General features: G+C 56.1%; 3 protein-coding genes across 3 annotated transcripts; 2 read left to right on the plus strand and 1 right to left on the minus strand.

The window, feature by feature from the left end:
* Positions 1 to 2,298: 2,298 nt before the first annotated feature.
* On the minus strand, positions 2,299 to 3,636 carry GCG54_00006760 (Pyruvate dehydrogenase complex protein X component; the record flags this gene model as incomplete). Its single annotated transcript, XM_045406758.1, has 1 exon — positions 2,299 to 3,636. The coding sequence occupies one exon, from the start codon at positions 3,634 to 3,636 to the stop codon at positions 2,299 to 2,301; it is 1,338 nt and encodes a 445-aa protein (XP_045261808.1).
* An 844-nt stretch (positions 3,637 to 4,480) lies between these two features.
* On the plus strand, positions 4,481 to 5,497 carry GCG54_00006761 (uncharacterized protein; the record flags this gene model as incomplete). The annotated part of the gene is made up of 1 exon (XM_045406759.1): positions 4,481 to 5,497. The coding sequence occupies one exon, from the start codon at positions 4,481 to 4,483 to the stop codon at positions 5,495 to 5,497; it is 1,017 nt and encodes a 338-aa protein (XP_045261809.1).
* A 12,905-nt stretch (positions 5,498 to 18,402) lies between these two features.
* GCG54_00006762 (putative leucine-rich repeat-containing protein) lies at positions 18,403 to 21,046 on the plus strand (the record flags this gene model as incomplete). The annotated part of the gene is made up of 2 exons (XM_045406760.1): positions 18,403 to 18,435; positions 18,521 to 21,046. The coding sequence occupies 2 exons, from the start codon at positions 18,403 to 18,405 to the stop codon at positions 21,044 to 21,046; spliced, it is 2,559 nt and encodes an 852-aa protein (XP_045261810.1).
* Between the last annotated feature and the right edge of the window lie 2,474 nt (positions 21,047 to 23,520).

Raw genomic sequence — 23,520 nt, forward strand, 5'->3', positions numbered from 1 at the left:
CTATAAAACTCCAGTCGTCTTCATCGTTTTAGATCAGCAACGGATTGATATAGCTGGCATTTATGCGGTCTTGAGAAGGTCGACGAAACGGCCCACATACTAATGGATGCCATTCTTGCGGTGGATTGCGGTGGATTGCGTCTCATGATACTAGGGAATGAGCCTTAGCTTATTCTAGACCAAATATGTGGGAGACGATGACTCCAGAACATGATTTGACGCCCATGGTTGAAACATGGAGTGACATTTTACTTTCTTGCCCTGACCACGAAGCCAATCATCACTCACGATCTTTACTGTCCGCAGCTCTGAACGACAATATTCTGGGAGTATTCAAATTGGACCGATACATTCCCACCACATATTTACTTTTCATAATCACCACAACCCCAACGCTGCGCGCAGGGAGTAACCCAACATCTAGATCCCATAAAATTCAGTATAAAACAAACTAGAAGGGTGACATGAACTTAGAGACCAGGACAGTTTCGAGGGCATTATTTATCATTTTGTCAAAAATTGATCACCGTTTCACAGTGTCACAACAGTATGCGTGAGTTCGGGTTGACGATGCCGGAACTGAAGCTCGTCACCACCGGTGCCATCATCCGTGAAGTATTTCGAGATACTATTGGGAGGCAACACGCCTCAGACTGATTAGGTACGGCATGTAGCCGCGTCGACAAGCGCGAACGCCAGCTCAATCTCGGGATAACTCGAGCTGCCTACTGACTTTCAACAGAGACACTGCTCCCCGAGAGAATTGTTGTCTCCGCAATCACCTCAGTAAAATGACTGCTTTATATAGAAATCAGCGAGGTGATATGTTTATTCGCATATGCAAGTCACCCACTTGGGACTGGCAAGATTGGTCATATCCCGGCAAGGGACAAATCAACGGAAATCTAGGCTATTAAACCAACGCCAGTCCACAAATCTAAGCTATAAAACCAAAGAACAATGTGTTGGGTAACTCGAGACAGAAAAGAATCTGCTTCAATGGTGACATCCTGCTTACAACCAGTTTCGAAACTTTTCCACACACGCTGCCTCCACAAGCTCACACCGCACTCTCAAGTAAAATACGCTTTTCGCCTATTTCACAAGCATTTCAAACAAGTATTCATCTGCATAACGTAAGAGCGGACAGAGATGAAGGGCACTCCAGCCCCTGGCGGTCGCAGGGCAATGCGGACGACGGGAAGACATGTTTCGCTTGGTGAGAGTCGCAAAATGACATGCATCGTTGGACCCGATCCAAGCAGTGAGCAACTCGGCCAACAACCCCAGCTAGCCATTGACCATCACATCAAAGTACGGAGCTTCTCCCGGGCTTAAATACCTATTCGAAGGGAGAGGAACAGCCTCTGATCGAGGTCGTCTTCCCCTCACTGCACAGACCCGAGCTGCTTCGATTGTAGTGTTTGGTCATCTCACAAGACTCAGTATAAGTAGCCAATGTTTAAAGAAATTTGGTTTTCTTCTGCACATTGTAAAACCGCACGGTCAAGTGTTCTCGTGAGAGGACGTTTGTATAAAGCATTCATACTGCAGCCCTGAGGGTGGACCTCGCCCATAGCAAGCGTTTCCCAGCTTCGGGCCGACGAGACCAAAAACGAATACGCGACCATCATAGACCTCCAGTGACGGACGACCAAGGACAAATGATCTATTCAGCACCCATCTCCAGTGACGGGCTTCAAGCAGCGACGCAGAACGGCATTGCAACACGAGGGGGCATGTTCCATTGTTGTTTCAGGTACAATTACCACCACGCTGATTCTGGTCTCAACTTTTCTCTTGTGATCTACATGCCCTCAAATAGTCGTGTCATCCTCGATAAGTCTCTCTCACCAACGCGATACCTATGCCTATTCCGGTCACACCGCAAGCAGATTCGGGAAGACCAGCCAGACTCCGAGTAAAGTTCCTTGTTCCGGTAGGAAACAGGCTTGTCGAAAGTGTCGGTCTGTGTCTGAAGTTGACGCAAGTCGCCCACTGGTCTAGAGAAGGTCTGCCGCCAGACGACTTTACGCGATCAAAGTGATCAACCATCAGGCTTGAAAGGCGTCCAACAGCCCGTCCTAGCCCTCTAGCCATGTCACATTGCGCATCCGTATACACTACCACCCCCCTTATGGAACAGAAAAGATTGAAATATGGGTGTATATGTCATCTATCGGATCCCTCCACGACATCCTACAAGTACATTGCTTCGCTTCTCCTCCTTTCTAATTTCGTTGTAACACATTTCAACATCATTCTTCCCCTCCCTCGCGACACCAATTATCCCCCACCTCACAGGACAAGCCTGGCAGGCTCCTCCTCGAGAATGATCTTGACCCGCTCCAAAAACACCTTGGCGCGCTTCTCATCGCCCTTGGGAACCGTCAGGCTGAACAGGTTGCTTCCAGACGAGATGCTCTCCGCCGCAGCGGTAGCAGCCGCCGCCGCGACCGCCTTCTTAGGAGCGGGAGCAGCCTTCTTGGGCGCGGCGAGGATGTCGTAAATGTCGCTGCTGCCGCGTCTGGGCGTAGCGACGGCACGGGGCGCGGTGAAGGACGCCTCGGGCAGCGCGGAGATCTGGGGCAGGTAGTATCCCCTCGTGCCGCGGGGCGCGAGCTTGTGCAGGCCGAGGACCTGGTTGAAGAGCTCGTCGGCGGTGGGCTTGCGGGCGGACGGCGGGAGGTCGTCGTTGGCGACCTCGGCGGCGCGCGCGACGAAGGTGGACACGGGCATGAAGACGCCGAGCGACTTCTGGATGCGCTTCTGCGCCTCGAGGACCTTGTACAGGGAGACGGGGAGGGCGATCTGGGTCTCGGCGGGGGGCGCGGGGGCGGCGGCGGCCTTCTTGGGCTCCTCCTTCTTGGGCTGCTCCTCCTTCTTGGGCGCGACCTTGATGTTGCTGAGGTCAAGGTGCGACAGCTTGGTCGCGTGGCTCATGAGCTTGCCCGGGGTCTCGGCGTTGATGGAGCCCAGGTAGGCGAGGACGTCGCCCTTGAGCAGGCGGCCGGCGGGGCCCGTGGGCTCGATCCGGCTGACGGTGTCCTTGTCGAGGCCGTGCTCGTTGACGAGGTGCTGGACGGAGGGGTAGAGGGGGTACCTCTGCTCGCGGGGCTCGCCGGTGTTCTTCTTCTGGGCCTGGGGGGCCTCGCGGCGTTCGGAGGTGGCGCTCTTGGGGGCGGCTTCGGACTCGGCGGGCTTGGAGGCGGAGGAGGGCTTCTTGTTCTCTTCGGCGGGAACCTCGAGGGAGGAGAGGTCGTCGCCAGGCTCGGCGATGACGGCGATGCGGGTGCCGACCTGGACGGCCTTGGCGCCGTCGCCGGTGGTGATCTTGAACATGACGCCGTCGTCCTGGGCCTCGACGTCCATGGTGGCCTTGTCGGTCTCGATCTCGAGGAGGACGTCGCCGGCGGAGAAGGACTCGCCCTCCTTGACCTTCCAGCTGGCGATGTTACCCTCCGTCATGGTCGGGGACAGGGCGGGCATGGAGAAGTTCTGGGCGGCGAGGCATCGTGCTGAGGATCGGAAGCCTGTAACGTGACGAGGGAAGGGGGTGTCAGCTCCGCGGGTTCGGATGGTTCTGAGGTATTCTGAAAGGTCCCTCTCGTCCAAGATGCAGGCAAAGAGCCGCATCGGACTTTAGGTGTGGCAGCTTTACGGACCTCTAGTCTCGGCGGGGACTCTCCGGCCAACCACCCTCGCCGAGAGACGACACGCCGTCGCAAGGGAAGCCATCTCTCTCTATGAGCTATTATCCTCGTTCAAACTGACCCGGACGTTTGGAAGAAGAGGGCGGGGGAGGCACGGCTGCGTGGTGGTTTAGTCGTGGACGCAATTGAAGTCGGGCGTGGTCGGAGAAAGAAGGGATGTGAAAGTGGGTTGAGAGATTGTTCCTTCTCGTCGCGCTGGCTGGAAAAGACTACCCCCCGGTCTGCGGATATCTTTTTTTCGACTGCAAAATTGTCGAGACACACTGGAGCTTTGGCGTGAGCTACGGCATCCACCTGTTGGGATTTCCTCAAAAAAAAAGCCCACGTTGCGCACGGACCGGACGCCTGTCTGGGCGATTCTTGTTGGCTCATTGGCCGCCGTTGAACCAGGCAAGACCAGATGAACGAGGTACGTACCCCCGACTATTCGTGGGTGCGCGGTTTTGATGTCCCGACTTTCGGGAATAAGTCAGTAGCGCGAGCCAACAAACAGTTTGGCGCCGTATCGTTGCGCCGGGCTCCGAGAGACCGAATCCCTGTTTGCAGATTGGGCCGTCGCATTGGCCGTTGCGGGCCCTTTTCGAGGAAGCTCGGGCCCGGATCCTGGTCTCCACTGAATTTTTCGGGATAGCTTCATCCAAAAAGTTGCTGCGGCTCCGTGTGGTCTGACGACGTCAAGAAGTCAATTGAGCCCCCAGCTCACAGGTGCGCACCTCAGGATCTACTACTATTTCGTCGATTGACGCCCTACAGACTATACAGACACAATGTCCGTCTTCTCAAGGGGCATCGGCCTCCGCCTGCCCCTCCTCCCACGAACCCTCGCCCAACGACCCCTCCACCCCGTCTCCCGCTTCACGACGAGCACAACCCTCCGTTACGCCAAACCCGCGTCCAAAAAGTCGCCGATACCAAAGACGCCATCCTCCTCCTCCCCCACCACAACCGCAGCCATCCCGACAGCAAGACCTCACGCCCCCGCGACCGCCCAGCAGCAGCAGCAGCAGCAGCAGCAGCTCCTCCAGGCCACGAACCCCGCCGCCGGCCGCCTCCTCCAGGCCATCGCGGCCAAGGACACGCCCACCCTCCTCTACGAGGCCGGCTCCCACTTCTGGATGAAGCTGTCCACCTGGGGCGCCGCGACCATGTTCTACGGCTACGCCATCATCAACTACGGCTTCTTCCGCGACTTCGTCGCCGAGCGCGCCGACCAGCTCGGGCCCTGGGTCACCTGGGCCTTCATCGGCGGCTGCATCGCCACCACCGGCTTTGGTTCCTACTTCTTCCGTGCCTCGCACAACATCGTTAAGAACATCCGCGCGCTGCCCACGGGCAAGATACCCCCGGGCGAACTGCCGCGCGGCATCGACCCCAAGACGACGCCCGTCCTAATCGAGATCAATGTCAAGCGCATCCTGCCGGGCATGCCCAAGAGGGCCGTCGTGCCGCCGCACAGGGTCGTGATTCCGTATAACGTGTTCCAGCCGCTGAGCCCGTTCAAGCCGTTGCAGAATATGAAGGCCGAGAAGGAGAAGGAGCGCAAGGAGAGGAAGGCGGCGCGCGATTACGACCGGGAGCACCTCATGACGGTGCCGATCCGGCACGCGGGACGCGGGATGAAGTCTGCGTGGTTCGGGATACAGAGGGCGTTGACGAAGACGGGGTTCATGAGGATAGAGGCCGGGGGCATGAAGATGAAGCTGGATGTCGCTTCGGGGTGGGCGCTGGACGAGGGACGGGCGATAGACAGCTTGGTCACCGTTGAGAAGAAGTCAAGGACTTGACATGGTGGCAGATTAGGATTGTTAGCATATGTACAACACTGTATCAGACGAAAGCATAGACTGGGATGGCAGCGTAGTCTTCAACGCAATAACGGTTGAAAACTACATACCCGACATTGCCGTGGCCAGAGACACGACAGAACAATAACGAGAAACCAACTCGACAATCATACTGGGCTTCACGACATATCTCAACCCTCTCAGGGCTGAGAACTGTTTCTCCAAACGCAAACTTCAACTTCACCTCGTCAGATTCTCATGCAGCAAGACGTTCCAATAAGCAAAGCCGTCGACGCATCGTCGATCCTCAAAGGCACGACATCCTATCGTTTAAACCAGCCTGCATGTGCCATGCAGCCTCACACACAACGACCCCTCTGCGACGCAGAAACACCGACGTTATAGATCTCGATCTCACCGACGGAAATGGCGCCTTCACAACATAGAATTCACAACTGCCTTGGCCGGAGCAAGGTCGAAACACCGTACCAAGGCAGTAATCGCTTCAGACCGCTCACGAGTACCACTCCATCGCCAGCGCGCGCTTCACTCACGGGATGGTCGTAGGCGGTCGACGGGTCTGAGTGACAGCCGGAGGGGCAGAGAAGCCACCAGATGCAGATCGCCAACATGCCCCTGATCGCCTCTCGCCCGTCCCTGATCATCGCCGTTCGACCAACGTGCCATTTTTGGCATCGCACCTCGTCTCATTTGCGGAGCGCACCGAGCACCGGAGGTACCGTTGACACCCGGAGACAATTCCGACGACCCAATGGCGACAGGGTTCTTGCAATATCCATGGGGCTGAACATGGGAAATGCAAGAGGAAAAAAAAAATGGAAGCATGCCGTACGTGGACGAAATAGCGGCGGGCGATCACAAAGAGGGGACTGGTTACTGGCGCAAATCGGCAGAAACACTACGAGATCGATCGTGATCCGGGATGAAGTGGCTGGTCGGTGGTTGTGTTGGTTGCCGTGGTGGTTGGAAAAAGTTGGCTGCTAGCTGTCAGTCCCACTTGGTAGGTGGGATAGAACGGTTGCTGGCGATCTATGGCGGTCAGTCAGCCTCATGGCGCAACTCGCAGAACGAGGCTATCCCTGTCTGCCAAAGCCACGTCGAACTCGGATCAACAAACATTCACTCCAGGGGCAACTGAAGAAATGCAGGACTCGGACGAACCCACCGACACATGTAGAACATTTGTCTCTACCCAGAGGATGTCGATCGCCTCATCCTGGAGGGGGACGGATGCGGGGTATAACTTTCAGGTGAAGCCATTCCCAGGTATCCGTTACAGCATACGAATATGGCGAATAGACCGGCGCGCTTGCTGAGCGGTGTGATGAGCGACTTCTCGTGAAGCAGGATTGGATGCCGAAACTCAGCCTCCGCAGTCAGATCAAGTGACAGAAAGTGTTGGTTGAACTGCCGCCATCTCGGGGTCTCCTACCACCCCGCCGTGGAATATTCCAACAATGCCGTCATCGAGGCGGTCCTCGACCGGGTTGGCCATCAGCGACGAGTGAGCGATAATGTCTGCCGCCGATGGACCCACCGAATTGGGTGGAACATGGCCGGCGCCATGTCATTATCGACTGCTATCGCAGGGCGGGCGTCTGCTGGCGGACGGAGCCATTGTACGGAGTACGTAAGGCAGGGAGGGTAGGGGACGTGCAGACAGGACTCGATCGCATTCTCCACCTCCGAGATCGCGGCTCCGGGCAGCAGCATGGGACGAGGAAAGCCGTTAAGTGCCTGATTTGAGTGACTGCATGATCCCTTTTCCGGTCGAAGGAAGAGGGCACGAGGCACGGGACACCGCAGCGAGGGGATTATGTGTGTTGCACGACCGAAAAACGCCTCTCACAAACATGCGGTTTGCATTTGCGGTGTGGGAGACTGCGAGACGAGGACGACGGGGTCCTTGCCTTTGCGTGTGTGCAATAACCGTGTTGGGTGCGGTGCATTAGATCAATAGAGTCAGCGTGTGTCGAGCATGAGGCGATGGATGGGTTCCCCGCGATCCCTCATCACAGCATGACGCCCGTCATGCTTCGTGGTGTTGAGGTCAGATCATCAGCTCCTGATAGTCGAACCAATTCATACGATGCCCGCAAAAGAAACAAAACACAGCAGAACTGGCCTGTTGACGTGCGAAAGCGGAGAGGCGGTAGCGCAAGACAAGGTCCGGGGTCTGGCAGTTTTGCTGTGTGGTGCAGAGTTCCGAGATGAGTAGTGTGGGGGGCCACCCGGGTAGAGGCGCGAGACCGCTGCCGAGCCGAATAAGAAACTTGAAATGTGCATCTGAGTGTCCAGATGCCGCTCTAATGAATAGACGGACGCAGGCTGTCCACGACTTTGGAGAGGAGAAGGAGGAGACAGAAGAGAGACCGGCGGAGCGTGTTTCGGTACTTGCACCGAGAAAACCCACGTCAGGCGGTAGGCGGCAGTAGAAGCCCAGGATGGAGTAAAGTAGTTGCATGAGGTCTCCGCAAAGGTTAAGGCTGTGGTCGTCGTCGGCCGCTTCGCGAAGGTGGATAGAACCAGCCAAAACGACGTCGAAAGGCGTCTATTTCCGGCGTACGTATTGCCGTGGCTCAAGTCGACAAGGCGTGGTGAAGGCGGGAATGGCGTTTGGTTGGCCGCAGCCAACGGCCGTCGCCAATTCCCCACGAGATCGAGGGGCATCCCAAGGGTCCAGATGGCCCCTCCTTCTGGCTCGTCATGAGCCGATAGCAGCACAGACCACCATCGCCGAATCCCTGTCTCTCTCACTAGGACGGCTTGGGAATAGCGTCATCCAGTACGAGTGGAACGAGGCCCGTAAACCCATGTCCATTGTGGCCTGCGATATCCACTCGCGGTCTTGCTTGCATGAGAGGTGTGCCAATGTGCAGGAAAAAGAATTTTTGCGACGGAGCGGTGAGCGAGCAATCGGCGTATCGCCTTGCCCCTACGAGCCACACAATCTGCGAGACGAACGCTGCGAATGTTCCGCATTCCTTGCCTTTCATTAAGCGGTTGCATCTTCAAATCATGTGGTCAAAACCCAGTTTCTCGGCTTGTTCGGTACTGCAGTTTGGCATTCCTGAGGATCTTCAGGGTTCAAGCAGCCTTGTTTGCTTGTGTCTCGTGAGATATGGACCTGGCGCGAATAGCGCCGCGAGGAGCAGGGCAGGATTCGGATACGTCTCGTCTTGTCGGAACGGGGCGTGACCAGGGGTGCGACGCGTCGAGGTTATCCGGATACTGGATATTCTTTGCGCCGAATCCGACTGACCGACGAACGACAACTTCGGTCCCAGGCTTTGAGTTTGATATCCAACGTCAGCTCCAACGGATGCAATGGCTCCCGCTGCGGCTACATCAAGTAGCTGAAAAAGCATGGGATGGCATGGCGAAGATGCAGTAGCTCAGCGACTGGCTCGAACTCTACGTCAGCGTCATGGTTGTAGAACGCCAGCCATGCTTCCGTGGAGTTCCCAGTCCTGTCCATGGCGTTTCGTTTGGCGTGCGTACGTCGGTGGGCTTTTCTGATGGCTGACGATGACCCCTCGCTAGCCGCCACGAACGGAATTCCCATCTCTTGCGGTCGACAAGTCGAATTCCTGGTTGCGATATTCGGTCAGGTATGGACCCTGCAGTCCTGATCCGGCGAGATCGACGGATGCTCGGCAGTCACCGCTTAACGGTGAGCATGAAGAGACGACTCACGGTCAAACGTGAATCGCACAGTTGGCCGATCTCTCTTGGCCGGCGAGTCAGCGGTCCCCGGCCCCCAGACCTCCAGCCTCGCATGGCCGGCATCTGATTGGCCAGCGCGCCGTTACACGGATTAAGCCATGGATGGCCACATGCGCCGCTGCTCCCTGGTGTGTGCTTGGCATCGGAACCAAGATCAAGACCTTTCGGAGGCGGTGGTTGGCCGCCAGTGCACTGGCCTGTCTCTTGTCTTTTCTCTCTCCAACATTTCTGTACACAGCATACTCGACCGGGCAGCAGCTGTCCGCATTCCTCGAGGTCTGGCCGCAGATGGGCCCGAATAGGATGCAGAAAATGTCTGATATGTCAAATGATTTTCCCCCGTCTCTGGCGTGCAGGTCATGTCGCGAGAGTTGAAGACCGGACGGATAGGCGACCTGGTTTGGTCTGGCCCTTGTTTCACTGATATGGACGACGATGGGGTTGACAGCGTCGAATGAGGAAACGGCATCTGACAAGCCGCACCCTCCATCACGTCGTTAGGCCCGATATGGCTGTACCACCTGCATCTCCACCGCCTCCTGGCGACGTCCCCAACCAGAGGCATCCCTGGGACGAGCCTCAAGTGCCTGATGATCGCTTCTCTCGTGCCTGGGTCAGCGCAAAGCGCCCGCGACAGCTGAGATATTGGACTGACTCGCCAGCAGCGATTGCGCCTTCCGGCCTCGCCAATTTGTTCGTCCAACGTCAGTTTCCAACTACGCGACCAAACAGGCGGACCGTCGTTCGTCCGTGGCGGCGGAAAGGGGCGACGAACCGACTCACAATCGGTGGTGTCGCAGGCCCAGCCAGGCCCACATGACGGTCTCTCCAGGTCTCTCACCAGTTCCCGCGCGGGGCATGGCGCTGAGGCTGACCCTCCCAGACGACTCCTGCCATGGACAGCTTTAATTCCGTGTAAGAAGACAAGGTCAGCATTGCAACCACCACGCGAGACATTGGACTCTCTTCATTATCGTTGCCGAATGTCGTTCATGCTGAATGAGGAAATCTCTGAATCTAGGCCATTGCAACAGGAGCCGGAGCAGAGAAGCGGTGAGGGTCAACACGGCGATGCGAAGGCGCAAAAGGTGCCGCCGTTGCAACTCGCAGAGTATGAGGTTCGTCGCGGCGCATGGTGGCATACCCCCCAAGGTAGGAATGGCAAAGGAGGGGCAGCAGCGCGGCATCGAGCATAGGGCAGACGACGAGGCGGCTGGCGGTGTTGAATGGGTATTCGTCGCCGACCACCCATTCAAGGTTGGCTGTCGAAGTTGGTGTAGTGTATCCGCGCAGAGTGCAGTCCAAGTCTGGCATGTATCATCTACCTCGAAGAGACAGACACACGTTTGGCTGGCTCAAGCACACACACACACACACACACACACACACACACACTCAGATGCAACCACCCGTGAGATGGTCGGCCGTGCACTCCGCCGGCTGACCGACACTATTGCTACGGTCTGGTCCAAGGTCTCATCGGGGTCCCGGTCCCGTATGATTTCTTCGTAGATCCGTCGCGAATCTGACATGTAGCTATTCGCGGATTGAGGCGGCGACGAGGGGGAACGAGTCCACAATGATGAATGCCGAGCCCGATGCAGTTATGTAAATGCGTGCCGGCGTCCCCTGCTCGATGATGGCTGCTGCTGCTGCCGCCGCCGTCAGTGGTGGCCCTGGTGTGCGCCGGTGCTGCGGTATGGAGACAACGACGCAGTTTGACGATGATTTATGACGACGGAGGGCATGCTTGCAAGGCCGCCGCATGAGAGCGTAGTGTGGCCGCGGGCGTGGGAAAAACTGGAGGGCCCGACGAATGGCGGCCTGGAATTGTGGACATGCCAACGTGGGGAGACGACGACGACGACGACAGAGTGCATGAGGGAGCGTGCACGATGATATTTCCACGCGCGACAGCCACTGTTGGTTTTTTTGGCCCCTCCCGTGATTTGCTGCGGTTGCGACACCAGCAGCACCTCAGCCAATGAGCGGGGCACGATGATCCTGCTGTGGAAGGAGAGCGGCAGAAGACAGAGAGTCAAATGGCATGGTGTGGTGTGCGTGTGGCCCGAATGGAAGGGAATGCCTCAAAGTGGCAGCGCAGCGACAAGGTCGTCGAAAGGTAAGGTGGGGTGGAGGGGAGGGGGAGGAAGGGGACGGCGGGGAAAAAAAGACTGGAGGGTCCCCTTCCTCAGGACGACCGGGATTATCGAAGGGTTGGAGGCAGGATGACATGCCATGGCAGCGACGAGAGGCCACAGCCGTTGCGGTCCCCACGCTCCACGCTCCCAAATCCCAATCAAGCCGCATCAACAGCTTGGGCTGGTGGAGGTATGACATAATTGTGCCCATTCCCGCCCAGGGTTTGTTTTCCCACTGGCTGGCGCCCACGGATATCCTCCGTGGTGGTGACGGCACCTTCATGACACTCGGTCTCTTGCTACTGGGCATCCTTCTGTTCTGCAGTTTCCAGTGCGTCGTGCTGCGTCGTGCTAAGGAGTCGGGCCCTTTGTGACGGGAGTCGATGCTGCGACGAAGAACGCTGCATGCAATGCAGGGAGGTGGACCGCAGAGGGGAGGGGGATTTCTTGTTGGTAAAACAGTGACGATGGGCACGGGGGTCGCGAGAGAAGCCATTACTCAATAGACGTCCGGCGCCGCGTAGCCATTGGACGGCGGGCGGAGTCGCAGGAAGTAAGGGATGGAGCACGATCGCCGGGCGGAAACCAGCGGGACGCACAATTTTGTAACGGGGGTGGTCAATTTGGGGCTTGGAGAAGGTAAAGTGTAGATCGCATCTCCAGTTCCCATTCTCGGCGCCGCTCGGAGCAGCAGGGCCTTCGGGACGGCGGGGGGTAGAGGAGGGGGAGTTAATCGCACACGCCCAAGAAGGAACGCAAGCTGCAGTAATTAACGGCAGCCATCGAGTTGCAAGTAGAGCAAGGAATGGCGTGGTAAGTAATCAGGATGAGGATCTTAGACGGCGCCGCGCACTTGTCATGTCGTCCTGGTTCGTTCTTGGAATAGCAGCGGCGTCGGGTCCGAAGGCGATGGGCTTTCTGCGGAGGCGAACGGTTCGGTAGTTGGGTTGGCCAAAGAGGAAAAGTATCTTTTCCCAAGAGGCTGTTATTTTGGACCGTTCATGTTTGAGGCGCATAGGTAAATTCTGGGATTGATGAGTGAGTGGCATGGCGTTCGTCGGCTTGTACATAGAGACACTGTAATTCGGCGCCAAGCTCATCCAGATTTAGTGTTGTGCCAATACCACACCCGCGACGACCAAGAAATGTTTCTCTTCCCCAGGTTTTGTCTCTTCAGCCCTTTGGAATTCTAAATCTGTAGTGGCAAACATTCAATCTAAGGTTGCGCGTGGAAACCGGAAACCGAACACTGCAGATAGATGATCTGGCGTCGCAACGAGCGAGTTTATTCTGTTCTATTTACATCTCTACCGTCTATTTCGACGGGGCCTTGCCGTTTTGTTTTTAAAGTGCGGCTGGGCCGTGGTGCTGGTTTACTTCATATACGTGATGTAGAGTTGATTGAGTGCAATTGTCGCGGACAGAAAAGAAGAAAGGATGCAGAGTCAGTCAAATCGATGCGTGACGAGATATCAATATCGTGCATCAACTATCGTTATCAGAATCCAAAAAATCAATAGCAGCCGTTGGATATGGAGACGGGGATTGGCAGAAGCAAGCAAGGCGCATCGCTCTTCCTGAGGCCCGGCACATTTCAGCAGGCTCGCTGGCTGTCCGTACAAGGTACATTCGTCGACGGACGAGTGGACTGGACATGGCTGCCCTACCCACGCTCATCTGGCGACGCTAAAACTGACGAGCGCAGCGCGCACGGACAGGAGCAACAGAGCCAGTGAGATGCTCACACAACTCCCAGGGCTCTCGGTGCAAGGCCAAGGCCAAGCCTCCCAGGCGCTTCCTGGGCCATCGCTGACGGTTGAATGCGACTGCAAAGGAAGGCCCTTGTTTTTTGATGATTTTTTTCCCCTCGCCAATTGAGAATCCCCTTAGCTGCTGTAGTGGGGGGCAGCCTGCCAGCACCGGGGTCCCTTAGCGTGGGACATGGGACGACCGTGCTGGGGCCTCGAGTGGACCGACAGGCGAAACAGGCGATGAAAAGACGAAATTGATCTCTCCGCCACGATCCAATGTCGTTGTGACAATCCATGCCGGGCCCGGCGCCGCTGGACGGCGCAGACGCGTTTGCAATTTTACTTGCGCCGATGCTTTGCTTTTGCAGTCTGCGCTATTGATGATCCGTCGCCGGCATCGTGATATTCGACATGCAGCTCGGTACTATAGACGCAGGCAACAGACGCGCCAATGGGTCAATGGCTGGCTAGCACTATTGACAATGGCCAGGAGTAGGACCCTGAGATGCCTACTGGAAGGTGCATCTCGCCTACCATTGGCCGTCAAGCTAATGCCGCACGTATCCGTACCGCACCCAGGCACTCCTCACGCACTCAGTAGCCCAGGGCAGCAGATTATGCTTCCTCATCCCATCGCTCCGGCACTGTCAACAAGGTGCGTTGTCGCGCGTCGGATGACGGAAGGGAGCAGCAGGACCACAACCCACAACACACGATCCACGGGGTTGGAGACACAGCGGATGGCATCATTCTGCATCGGTTCGCAGCTTCGCATTGCCAACGTGGAGCCCCAGATATCAGACAACATGGCGTAATCAGGCTATTCGCAACGGGCAACAGCATTGCGGTAATGTCCTGCGCATGACGGCTTGACGATGGCTGCTGGAATGCGTTATCAACGGCCCGTGGTCGAGTGGGCTTGGCTCTCCTCCACGTCGTCTTCGATGTGCGGGGGACGGGCCTTTAGGGCCTTTTGGCAGACGGAAGACAATAACAAATCTTCGGACGACCCGCGGAGAATAAGAAGCAGACAGATGGACGCAGCAACGGGCAACCCGTCAACAAAAACAACGACTGCCATGTGTAAACAAAAGGAAATGGTAGCGGTTGGACTCGCTCGGAGACCCTTGATGCTAGTTTGCATGAACAAAATGAGGTGGAAATGCACACCAGCCGGACCCGAGGCCGAACGACGAGTCGGCGGAGCGAATTGGCTTTCGCTCATCGCATGGCTGTTGCTCTTATCTCGCCCGGCCTCCCACGTCTTTGGAGTGCCCGAGATCCCAATGCGCTGGATCCGGATGGGGTTGCGATGATGTGATTGTCTCGTGTGAAGGGAATGCCGCGCCTCCCAAAACATCCGAATTGTTGTTATCGTCCACCTTCTCGACGAATTCCAGAGGTATGGGCGAGGCGAAATGAGAGTCAGCGGCGGTTGACGATGGTAGACGAGACCAACGACAATTTGATATTGCCGGGGGGAGAGACAGTAGTGTTTTTTTTTCTTTTTTTTCTTCCCCCCTTGTGCTGGTCTGCCTACCTCTTGTCCCCCCGTTGCTGCTCGTCGCTTGTCACACCTTTGGGGCCAAGCGCAAGCCCCATCCGCAAGCCAGGGTCGCTGGTCGGTCGACCCCTGGTCGCACCCCCCCAGAGGCCCCAAGTGAGCTCCGAAGTCTCGGCGACAAACGGGCGAGGACTTGTACCAGAGACAAGCCTGGCGACTTCGCACCCTTCGACTGTAAGTCAGTCTAGAGTGCAAACGATAGCGTGCAGCGAACAATCGTGTGTCTTCGCAGGCGTTCCATTCCTCCAAATGGCGCCGCCCGTGTCATCTGACGACCGACCGCGCCCGCACCGCACACCTCTTCCTGTCGTCGTCCGGCCACCGGGCGAAGGATGGCTAGAGGCGCAACACGATGGCTGTTTTGACTGTTTTGATGCGTGCTGCCACGGAGAATTCGAAGCGAAGAGACGAACGGGGGAAAAATGCACAGGAGGTAGGTAGGGGCTCGTCGACGATCCGGCCGTGCGCCGGAGCCGTTGACGGATTGGACGCTTATGTAGCTCTCTGTCTGGAGCCCGTCATATCGATTATCTTGAATACGATAACGCGTCGTCAAACACACGTGCATCTCATCTTAGGTCTCTGGGTGTTTTCGGACATGTTATGTGGGAAATAGGGGAGAAAGAGGAGCCGGCAGACGGGGGGCGGCTTCGGGGCGTGGAGATGGTGCGGCATCATGACCGAGTCGAGACAGTGGACGACGAGTTGACTCGAGTCGTCGGCACTGGGCCTACACGAGGACGGGGGCGACCGGGGGAACACGGTCAAGGGCCACGAGATGGGATGCCGGGGGACCATAGACGCGATGTCTCTCTTTGAATGTGGGATGGCAGGCAAAGATGGACAGACGCACAAGAAGAGCAAAAGAAAAAGGCGACGATGGCCGGAGAAAGAAAGGCCAGAATCAATTCGAATCAAACGGGAAATGCAAAATGCAGCGGAAGTGTGGCCGGCGCCGCATGCCGCGCTTGCGAAGCGGATGGGATGCACGTCTGAAGGTGCAAGTCAAACAAGACGTGCAGCGCAGAGGCAGAAGAATGTGATGAATGGATGGATGATGGAATAGCGAGAGACAAACAGAAACAGCCGGAGCCTGCAAGAGAGAGCACATGCAGACCGTAGGCAGGCTGTGAGCACAATTATTGGCTGAGACACCGGGGGGTTGAGACTTTTAGGGAAGGCAGTTGGCGGGCAAGACGAGCAGCAGCAGCGACATGAGGCGGGCAGGAGGCGGGAGCTGCAGCATCGTGAGTTTCTGTGTGCCATCTGTATTATCTGGCCTTCCTGACTGCCCAGTGCCTGCCTCTGTCGTGGGCTTCGTTATCCGATGGCAGGAAGCGGCAGCGAAGAAAAAAACAGTCGCGGAAGGAGACGCTCAACCAACCAACAGGAAAAAAAGAGAAGGCAGCAGTCGCAGTTGCAGTCGAAATGGAAAAGTCCATCTCGCATCCTCCTCCTCCTTCCCAGATGCACTGGGCGAGTGAAGTACCGGGTACTTTCAACGTCTCCAACCCACGCTTTCCTCAGCGTCTGCTCTTCCTGTCTTTCTCTTCTGTGCTCACCAGCGACAGACCCACCGCCTCAAAGCAGGGGTGTCCCTAGCTGGTGCTAATCGCTCTGCATCTGTCTGTCTGTCTTGTCTGTCGTCTCTCGCAAGTTCGAGCTCCATCTTTCCCGCCGTCTTCCATCGTCAACCGCCTTCATGCAGTGCAGCCTCTCACACTCACACTCACTGGCACTGGCAGCGGCACTGGTTTCTCGCCTCTTCTCGCTGCTGCCGCTGGCGAACCGTCCTTGGCGCCTCGACTGAAGGGTGCAGGGTCGACTAGAGCACGATGCCTGTTAGGGTGCTCAGGGTAGGTCCTGGGGGTATGCCAGTCAGCTAAACCTCACGCAGGGTCAGGGTTCTGGGAGGCCTGTCTCTTGCCCAAATGCTCTTGTGGGTTCTCGTGAGTGGGCAACTCAACTGGCCTGTTCCCACTGCCATGGTCATATCCCATCGCCCATGCCCGCCTGGTGCTCTCTCTGTGTGGTCTCCCATATCCAGCCAGCCAGGGTGTCTCGAGCAGGGTCACCCGTCAGGGAAGGCTGGCTGCTGGTCTCTTTCTTCGCTGCAGGGTGTGGATACCGCGCGAAAAAAAGGTGTGGGTGCTTGCTTGGTGCTGGACGATGGGATGGGATGGAAAAAAAGATGGGTGTGGGTGTGGGTGGGCGGCGGCCTGGCGCTGCCTCTGTCTGGCTGGCGACGAAGTGCACCACCCTGAGGAGCCAGAGAGAGAGAGAGAGAGAGAGAGAGGAGTCCACTGCCCGTGGATGTGGATGGACAAGGTGTGCTTGGATGCGTGGGTTGGGTGCGTGGGTAAAGCGGTAGCAGTACTGGGGGGGTACTGGGCACCCTGCCCACCACCCACCACCCACCCCCCGTCCGTCGTCTCCTTCCTGCTCTCCTACCTAGTCTCTCCCCTACTCTGCTAGCCTGCCCGTCTACTTGCTCTTGGCCTGGCACCTCAGCGCACTGGGAGAGAGAGAGAGGCAGGTTGACGACCATTTGTTATTATTAAACCCGGACCCCGTCCGACCACCCCCCTCGATCTAAGAAAGACCCTTTCCCTCACACTCCTTTCTCTGTATTGTGCAGAGTCGTCGAGAGGAGTTGGAAATAGCTTCCTCGACCCTCGAACCTTTCAACAAACATCCTCCTACTCATACGAGCCTCACCTCGCCTCGCAACGTACCGTACCGTACCTTATCGCCTCGCCTCGTCCGTCCTTGACTGCGACGAACACAATATCCCCGTCGGCCGACTCGATATCTGCGAGAGATAGAGAACCACTGTTCGCTGTGCTGCTTCTCTGTCCGTCACCACCACCACCAACAACTCGAGACAAGGTGAGTGTTCTCTCTTTGGATGGTTCTACTTTTGCGTTGCCTGCTTCACGCCCAGAAACCAGAGGGGAAACAGAACAAAACCAAGACCACGGTTCATCACAACTGCCTTTCTTTGCCTTTTGTACACAGCATTTTTGCCTCGCACCCGTGACTCCTCCCCTTCCCGCCGCCTGCTTATCTCCTCGCCTCGTTTTTACGAGGGACGAGGACAACATCTGCCTTGCTGAGCATATCTGCGCGTTGTCGTCTGCAAATACGTCTTGTCTCCCAAAAAAATTTGCCTGTCGTGTCTGCCTGTATTATCTATCGCCTGTCACTATCCACCAGCATTCGGCCGCCCCGTGTTTTCTCACTTCGACACACCTCACGTTCCCCCAGAGTCGTCCTCGGCCTCCTGTCCTCCCCTTCAGAATTCCTGCGTTGTGAGACAAGACGGGCCCTGCAGCATCTGCAACGGGATACATCACTCGTGGCCCCTCTCACGAGCCAGTCCTTTCATCCCGACTGTACTGCCCAGCGAAGTATCGCAACGGCGCCTCCCTCAGCAGAAAAACCCCCGCCCGACATCCTCAGAGTCACCTCATGGGTTTTGAACCACGCAGCGACAACATACTAATCCGAGTTGCACTAGACTGCGGTAGAACCGGTCACGACTCAATTTCCCTCGTCCGACTCGCATAGCGGAATCTGGTACAAGAGTCGAGAGATTTCTCCTCTGACCATATTAGGCGCCGAGACTCGCCATTCCCTCCTTTCCTCCACCCAAATACCCTACACCCAGTTATTGTTTTTGCCCCCGATGCGTCCTTGAAAATGGATTCTGAAGACGGGGAGTTGTTCATAAAGGTATGTCGCCAGATTTTCGTCTTATCGCTCGGTGCTCGGCTGTGCTGCCTCGCTATCTGTTCCGTCTTGCTCACGATATCTTCAGCAACTGGCCAGCTTCGTGCGCACGCACGAAAAGGCTCTCGCCAACGCCTTGCAATTCCGAAGACAGACCGCCCGCCATGGCGCCTCGCAGAGCGTCAGCTCGCTGCCCACGCCGCAGTCTCCAGTCGTTCCCGAACGGCCGTCGACCTCGGCTTCCACTTCGAGCGGCCTTGCATCCGCCCTATCTCTGGGCTCTCTGAACTTCACTTCGCACAGCGTAAAGTCTGCGAAGCTGGCCTTGACGCCTCACCACCTATTCTACCTACTTTCTCGATTCGAAGAACTCGCCATTCCTGTCGGCCCCATGAAGATTCGTCTCGAGAACCTCCACGATAGCTCTACCTCCGCCAACTACGTTTCATTCCTTAGCAATACCCAACGATCCAGAAGCCGCGGCTCCGATGTCGGTTCCATACACTCCGTATCTAGTGTCCGCAGCGTCATGTCTGGCATGTCCGCTCTGTGGCAAAGCTTTGGCATCGGTGCCAGTATATCTGCCGCCAGAACAGAGCGACAAAAGGCTGCTATCCAAGCTGACCTGAAATACCTCTACTCGGCTTTCACCAAGATTCCGTGCCTGCGTCTCGCCCCCGACTGGCGTGCCCGCCTGATTCGCGGCTACGAGGAATTCCCATTCGATTCCGCAGTACCACTATACGTTTTCAAGAACGTCCAAGCTCTTGAAGTCAACAGCATCGACTTTAGACAGTTCTTTGGCTGGGACAAGATGGCCGAGCAGCTTAGATCTCTCACTCTCAAGCGTGCCGGCGTGGAAGACCCAGCGGACATCCTTATCGACATTGTGCTCGACGACATGGACAAGAGGCGCAGGAGAAGTGCGAAGCAGCAGTCTTCCCCAACAACACCTTGGCCTGCCAGTTCGAGCCCTCGTAGGAGTCCGACGCTCCCGCATGCTGAACTCCACAAGGCTACCTCAGCACCAGGTTCGCCAGAGCCCCGAAGCTCTATCGGAGACCTCGGTATCGGTTCCTTGAGTATGCACGACGACGAAATGGCACCTGGCGAAGGTAGAAGACCTTCTATCGCTCGTACCGAGACCTTTGAGGCCATGTCACCGCCGAAGAGCAGGCCGCGCAGCAACTCGCCCACCCGGCCCATCAGCTCTCGCAACCACTCGCACATGAGAGGCGGCCACAAGGTTCGTCGCTCTGGATCTGGTAGCTCGCAATCGAGCCTGTCAGACTCGTGGCACCACAGCCGTACTGGAAGCTCTTCAAACCTTTTGAACATGGGCATTTTGCCTGCGTCCAAGTGGCGCTTCCTCAAGCACCTTAGCCTGGCAGACAACTCCATGACCTCCATCCCGGCTACCAGCTTGGCTCCTCTCGCAAACACCCTTCATTCGCTGGACTTGTCGTCGAACCTGTTTACTCAGATTCCCGATAGTCTGGCCACCCTTACCGCCCTCCGCGCGCTTAACCTCTCACACTGCATGATTGATGGGCTCCACTCCCTGACGCGCAATCCCCTCCCCGCCATCTCAGCCCTCAACCTCCGGGCCAACCGACTTCAGTCCATTGCCGGCATCGAGAAGCTGTACCCTCTTGAGCGGTTGGACCTGAGAGATAATCGCCTCTCTGACCCCTCGGAGCTTGCCAGACTCACCGGCATCCCCGACATTCGGGAGATCTGGGTCGAGGGCAACCCTTTCACTCGCACCCACAAGGACTACCGCATCACCATCTTCAACCTGTTCAGGAAGACTCCCGGCTACACCGAGGACATCATCATTGACAACTCCGGTCCTTCCTACTCAGAGAGAAGATATCTGGTTGAGCGTACTCCGGTGCCCGCCGCGGTCCCGGTCGTCAAGCCCGCCCCCGCCGACATCCCCGCTGTTGATGTCAGCAAGCCCGCCATCATTTACGACATTCCCAAGGAGGCATCCGTTCTCCGCAAGGAGCGACCGGTCCCAAAGGCCGTCACTAGCGAGGTTAACACCAGCTCCACCCGGCGCCGCAAGACCCCTAAAAGGCGCATAGTGGATCTGTCAACATCTGATGGCACTCCCATCTTGCCGCCTGGTGTTGCACAGCTGCCGCCGACCGATGTCAAGGTCTTGGCCGCGGACGCCACTGCCACTGCAGCCGGATCCGACAGCAACTACCGCATCTCCCAACCCCCCGAGGTTCCACCTTTGCCGTCTGCGGTGCTCTCCGATGGCCGAAAAGCCACCTCACAACCGGAAGTGCCACGCATCGACACTAGCGTAGTCCCCGAGCTTCCTCCCATCTATACGACTCGCGAGACTCCGGCCGACTCCCAGGACTGGGACGTCAGTGGCGAGATGTATCGCCGAAAGATCGAGGCACTACGGGACAAGGTTGGAAACGGCTACCTGAGCGTGCTCAGTGAGGAGGGCTGGGATCCCTCTCGCCCTCCAACATACACTGTCCCCGACTTCAGTCCAGCCTCGACTGTACGGCCTAGCCCTACAACACCCCGTACCACCACCACCACCACTCATCACCCCCAGGCCATCCACAGTGGCCGCACTCTTGGTTAAAAAGTCACCTTTCCATGATACCCTTCATGATACCCCACCCCCCTCTTGAGGTTCAATTCTATACTGGGCTGCATTCTCGATTTCTCGTTTTGCAGCATCGCATCTGGCATTGCCACGAGCATGGACTTGTCCACCCACTGTGTTATTCGTCATCTTTTTCCGAGCATGTTAGAGCATAGCGTACAAGGCGTTCCGGTTCAGCGGGTTCTTTCGTTCATCCCGCATTTTTCTTCTCCTTCTCACAGATTGCACCGCCCTAGGTGGTAGAAGGCCACAGTAGATCTTGTCGCTTCTCATCTGTCTGGTTTCTCGGCGCGGCTCCCTAAAGGGGGGTCTCGGTCTTGGGCTCATAGGGATAGGCGGATGAAAAAAAAGCGAGTGGCATTGGCGTGCAGGTTTCCTCTTCTTTCTTCTCTTCTTCAAGACTTCCATTTTGGCACTTGATTTCTCCGAACCTGGCGTTGGCGGATTACTTATCTCCAGTGGCTTTAGTCCTTTTCTCTTTCCTTTTTTTGCTGGTCATCATGGGGCACGAAAAAATTCCCGGCATGAAGGTTTTGCATTGCGCGTTGTTGGTATGGCAGATGATGACTTGTCGTGAAGACAAGCTGGCGGGCGGTCGGGCGGTCGGCTCCTTAATACATGAAGAAATGCACTGTTCAAACTTTTCGGTCTACAACAAAACGTGATACGGTGACTGACTATATACGTGTCTTATGTGATGATATTCCACTGCAACTTGGACGTAGAGGATCTATACTGACAATCACGACGTGCCTGTGGCGGCATATATAACCAAAGTCCCAGCTAACTGTGAGTAACATCAGAGCAATGGCTTTCTTCTGCTCCCCGGATTTCCCACGGTACATGCTTGTTATACGTCTCACGTTTGCGATGGCTCGAGGTTACTGGCTTGCGACCACCACGCTCGCTGCCATCGCCCTTCGCTGCTCTCCTTGGGGTTCTTCTTTCTATTCGCGTCTATACTGAAGAAACGGCTACCACGGGAACGTGGGGTAGGCATGCGCAGTGGTATTGTCTGCAAAGTCTAGGTACCCAGACACAGATAAGACGACAAGGTAGACACAATGCCTTATTGTTTTCCTTGCAAGATATAGTCAGTTTTGGTGAAGGGCATTACCGTTATATACGGAGCCTGGGGCTTCTTCTGCTCAACATTGCAGTGATTGGGGAGGTTGGGGTGAAGGTCTGCTCCCACCCTGCGACCGTCGTGGGCTCCAAGGGGTGGTGGTTTCTTGAGGGGTAATAAAGGAAGGCCTCAAGTCGAAGACTTTACACTCAACCAGTTCAAATTAGAGTCTCTGGAAAGGGTTTTGGGATGTAACAAGGACATGCCCGCGAGGAGACGGTGTCCCATTGCGAAGTGAGAGTCCAATCGAGTGATTGTATGCTGTTACCTCAAACTATCCCCACCACATTCCGTTGTGCTAGACCTCTATCGATGTTCAAGTATGAGGATTCGAATAATGTCTCATAGCCTCGTGGGAGGCCTCAGCCGTTTCTTTCCACTGCCAATACAACTTTGCAGCTGCAGGTTACACACTGGTCTATATCAAGCTGCCGTCTGCCGGTGAGACCCATGTCACAGCCGTCGTCTCATTGGCTTGTCTTGGCCTGAGTCCTGAGAGCATACGAGGAAGAACCCCTGTTCGGTACTTAAATGACTTTGCTGTTGGTGTGTTGGGAAGCAACTCTGCGGTCTCGGTGGGCTGAACTTCACGATGTTTCAGTGAACCAGGCGGGTGATCGTGGAATGTAAGTTGGAAGTTTTGGCATTCATCAAAGAGTCTCAAAGGGGTTCTGAGAGGCAAAGATGAATGTAGGCATGTTGAGAATTCTTTACATGCACACTTCAAATCAGGATGATGGACACAACGTTGACGCAGAGCTGAACAAGCGACAGCTAGATACAGCAGCCACCCGTCATTTTGGCTTGTTTCTCTTGTTTCTCATCTCCTGACTATTTATAAAATACCACTGAACGGTGTGTCTCCCGATTCGAGACGGTTTGGAAAGCGAATGGGATGTAAGACTTCTGGGTCTCATCACAAGACATCTGTTTTGCTCAAACAATAGTCGTTCTGTTAAAAACATTTGTTTTGTTTCTCCGGGCCCATCGGTAGAAACAACGAGCAATCTCGTTATATCACATATGAGGGCTCTTGACGTTGTGTGAGGATGAGCACAGTTTTACATATCGGTGAGTTTTGACCGTGTAAATTGTCCTTTCTAATGGTGTACACGCCACTGGTAGTGGTTTATGAGAATTCATGGGACAAAAGCAGAGTGTCCTACCTGCGTGTGGCAAGCGGGCTGGACAAGGAAACTACGAACTGGGTATGACTACATGCTCATCTTCCTCTAGTATTGCCGAACTCATACGCAGGGGGCAACGCAATCAGCAGATAACGAAGGGTCTCGTAATATGTCTTAGCAGCTGAGTTTACGAGCTT

The sequence above is a fragment of the Colletotrichum gloeosporioides genome (assembly GCF_011800055.1).
Source record: "Colletotrichum gloeosporioides strain Lc1 chromosome Unknown consensus_61, whole genome shotgun sequence".
NCBI classification, from domain to species: Eukaryota; Fungi; Ascomycota; class Sordariomycetes; order Glomerellales; family Glomerellaceae; genus Colletotrichum; species Colletotrichum gloeosporioides.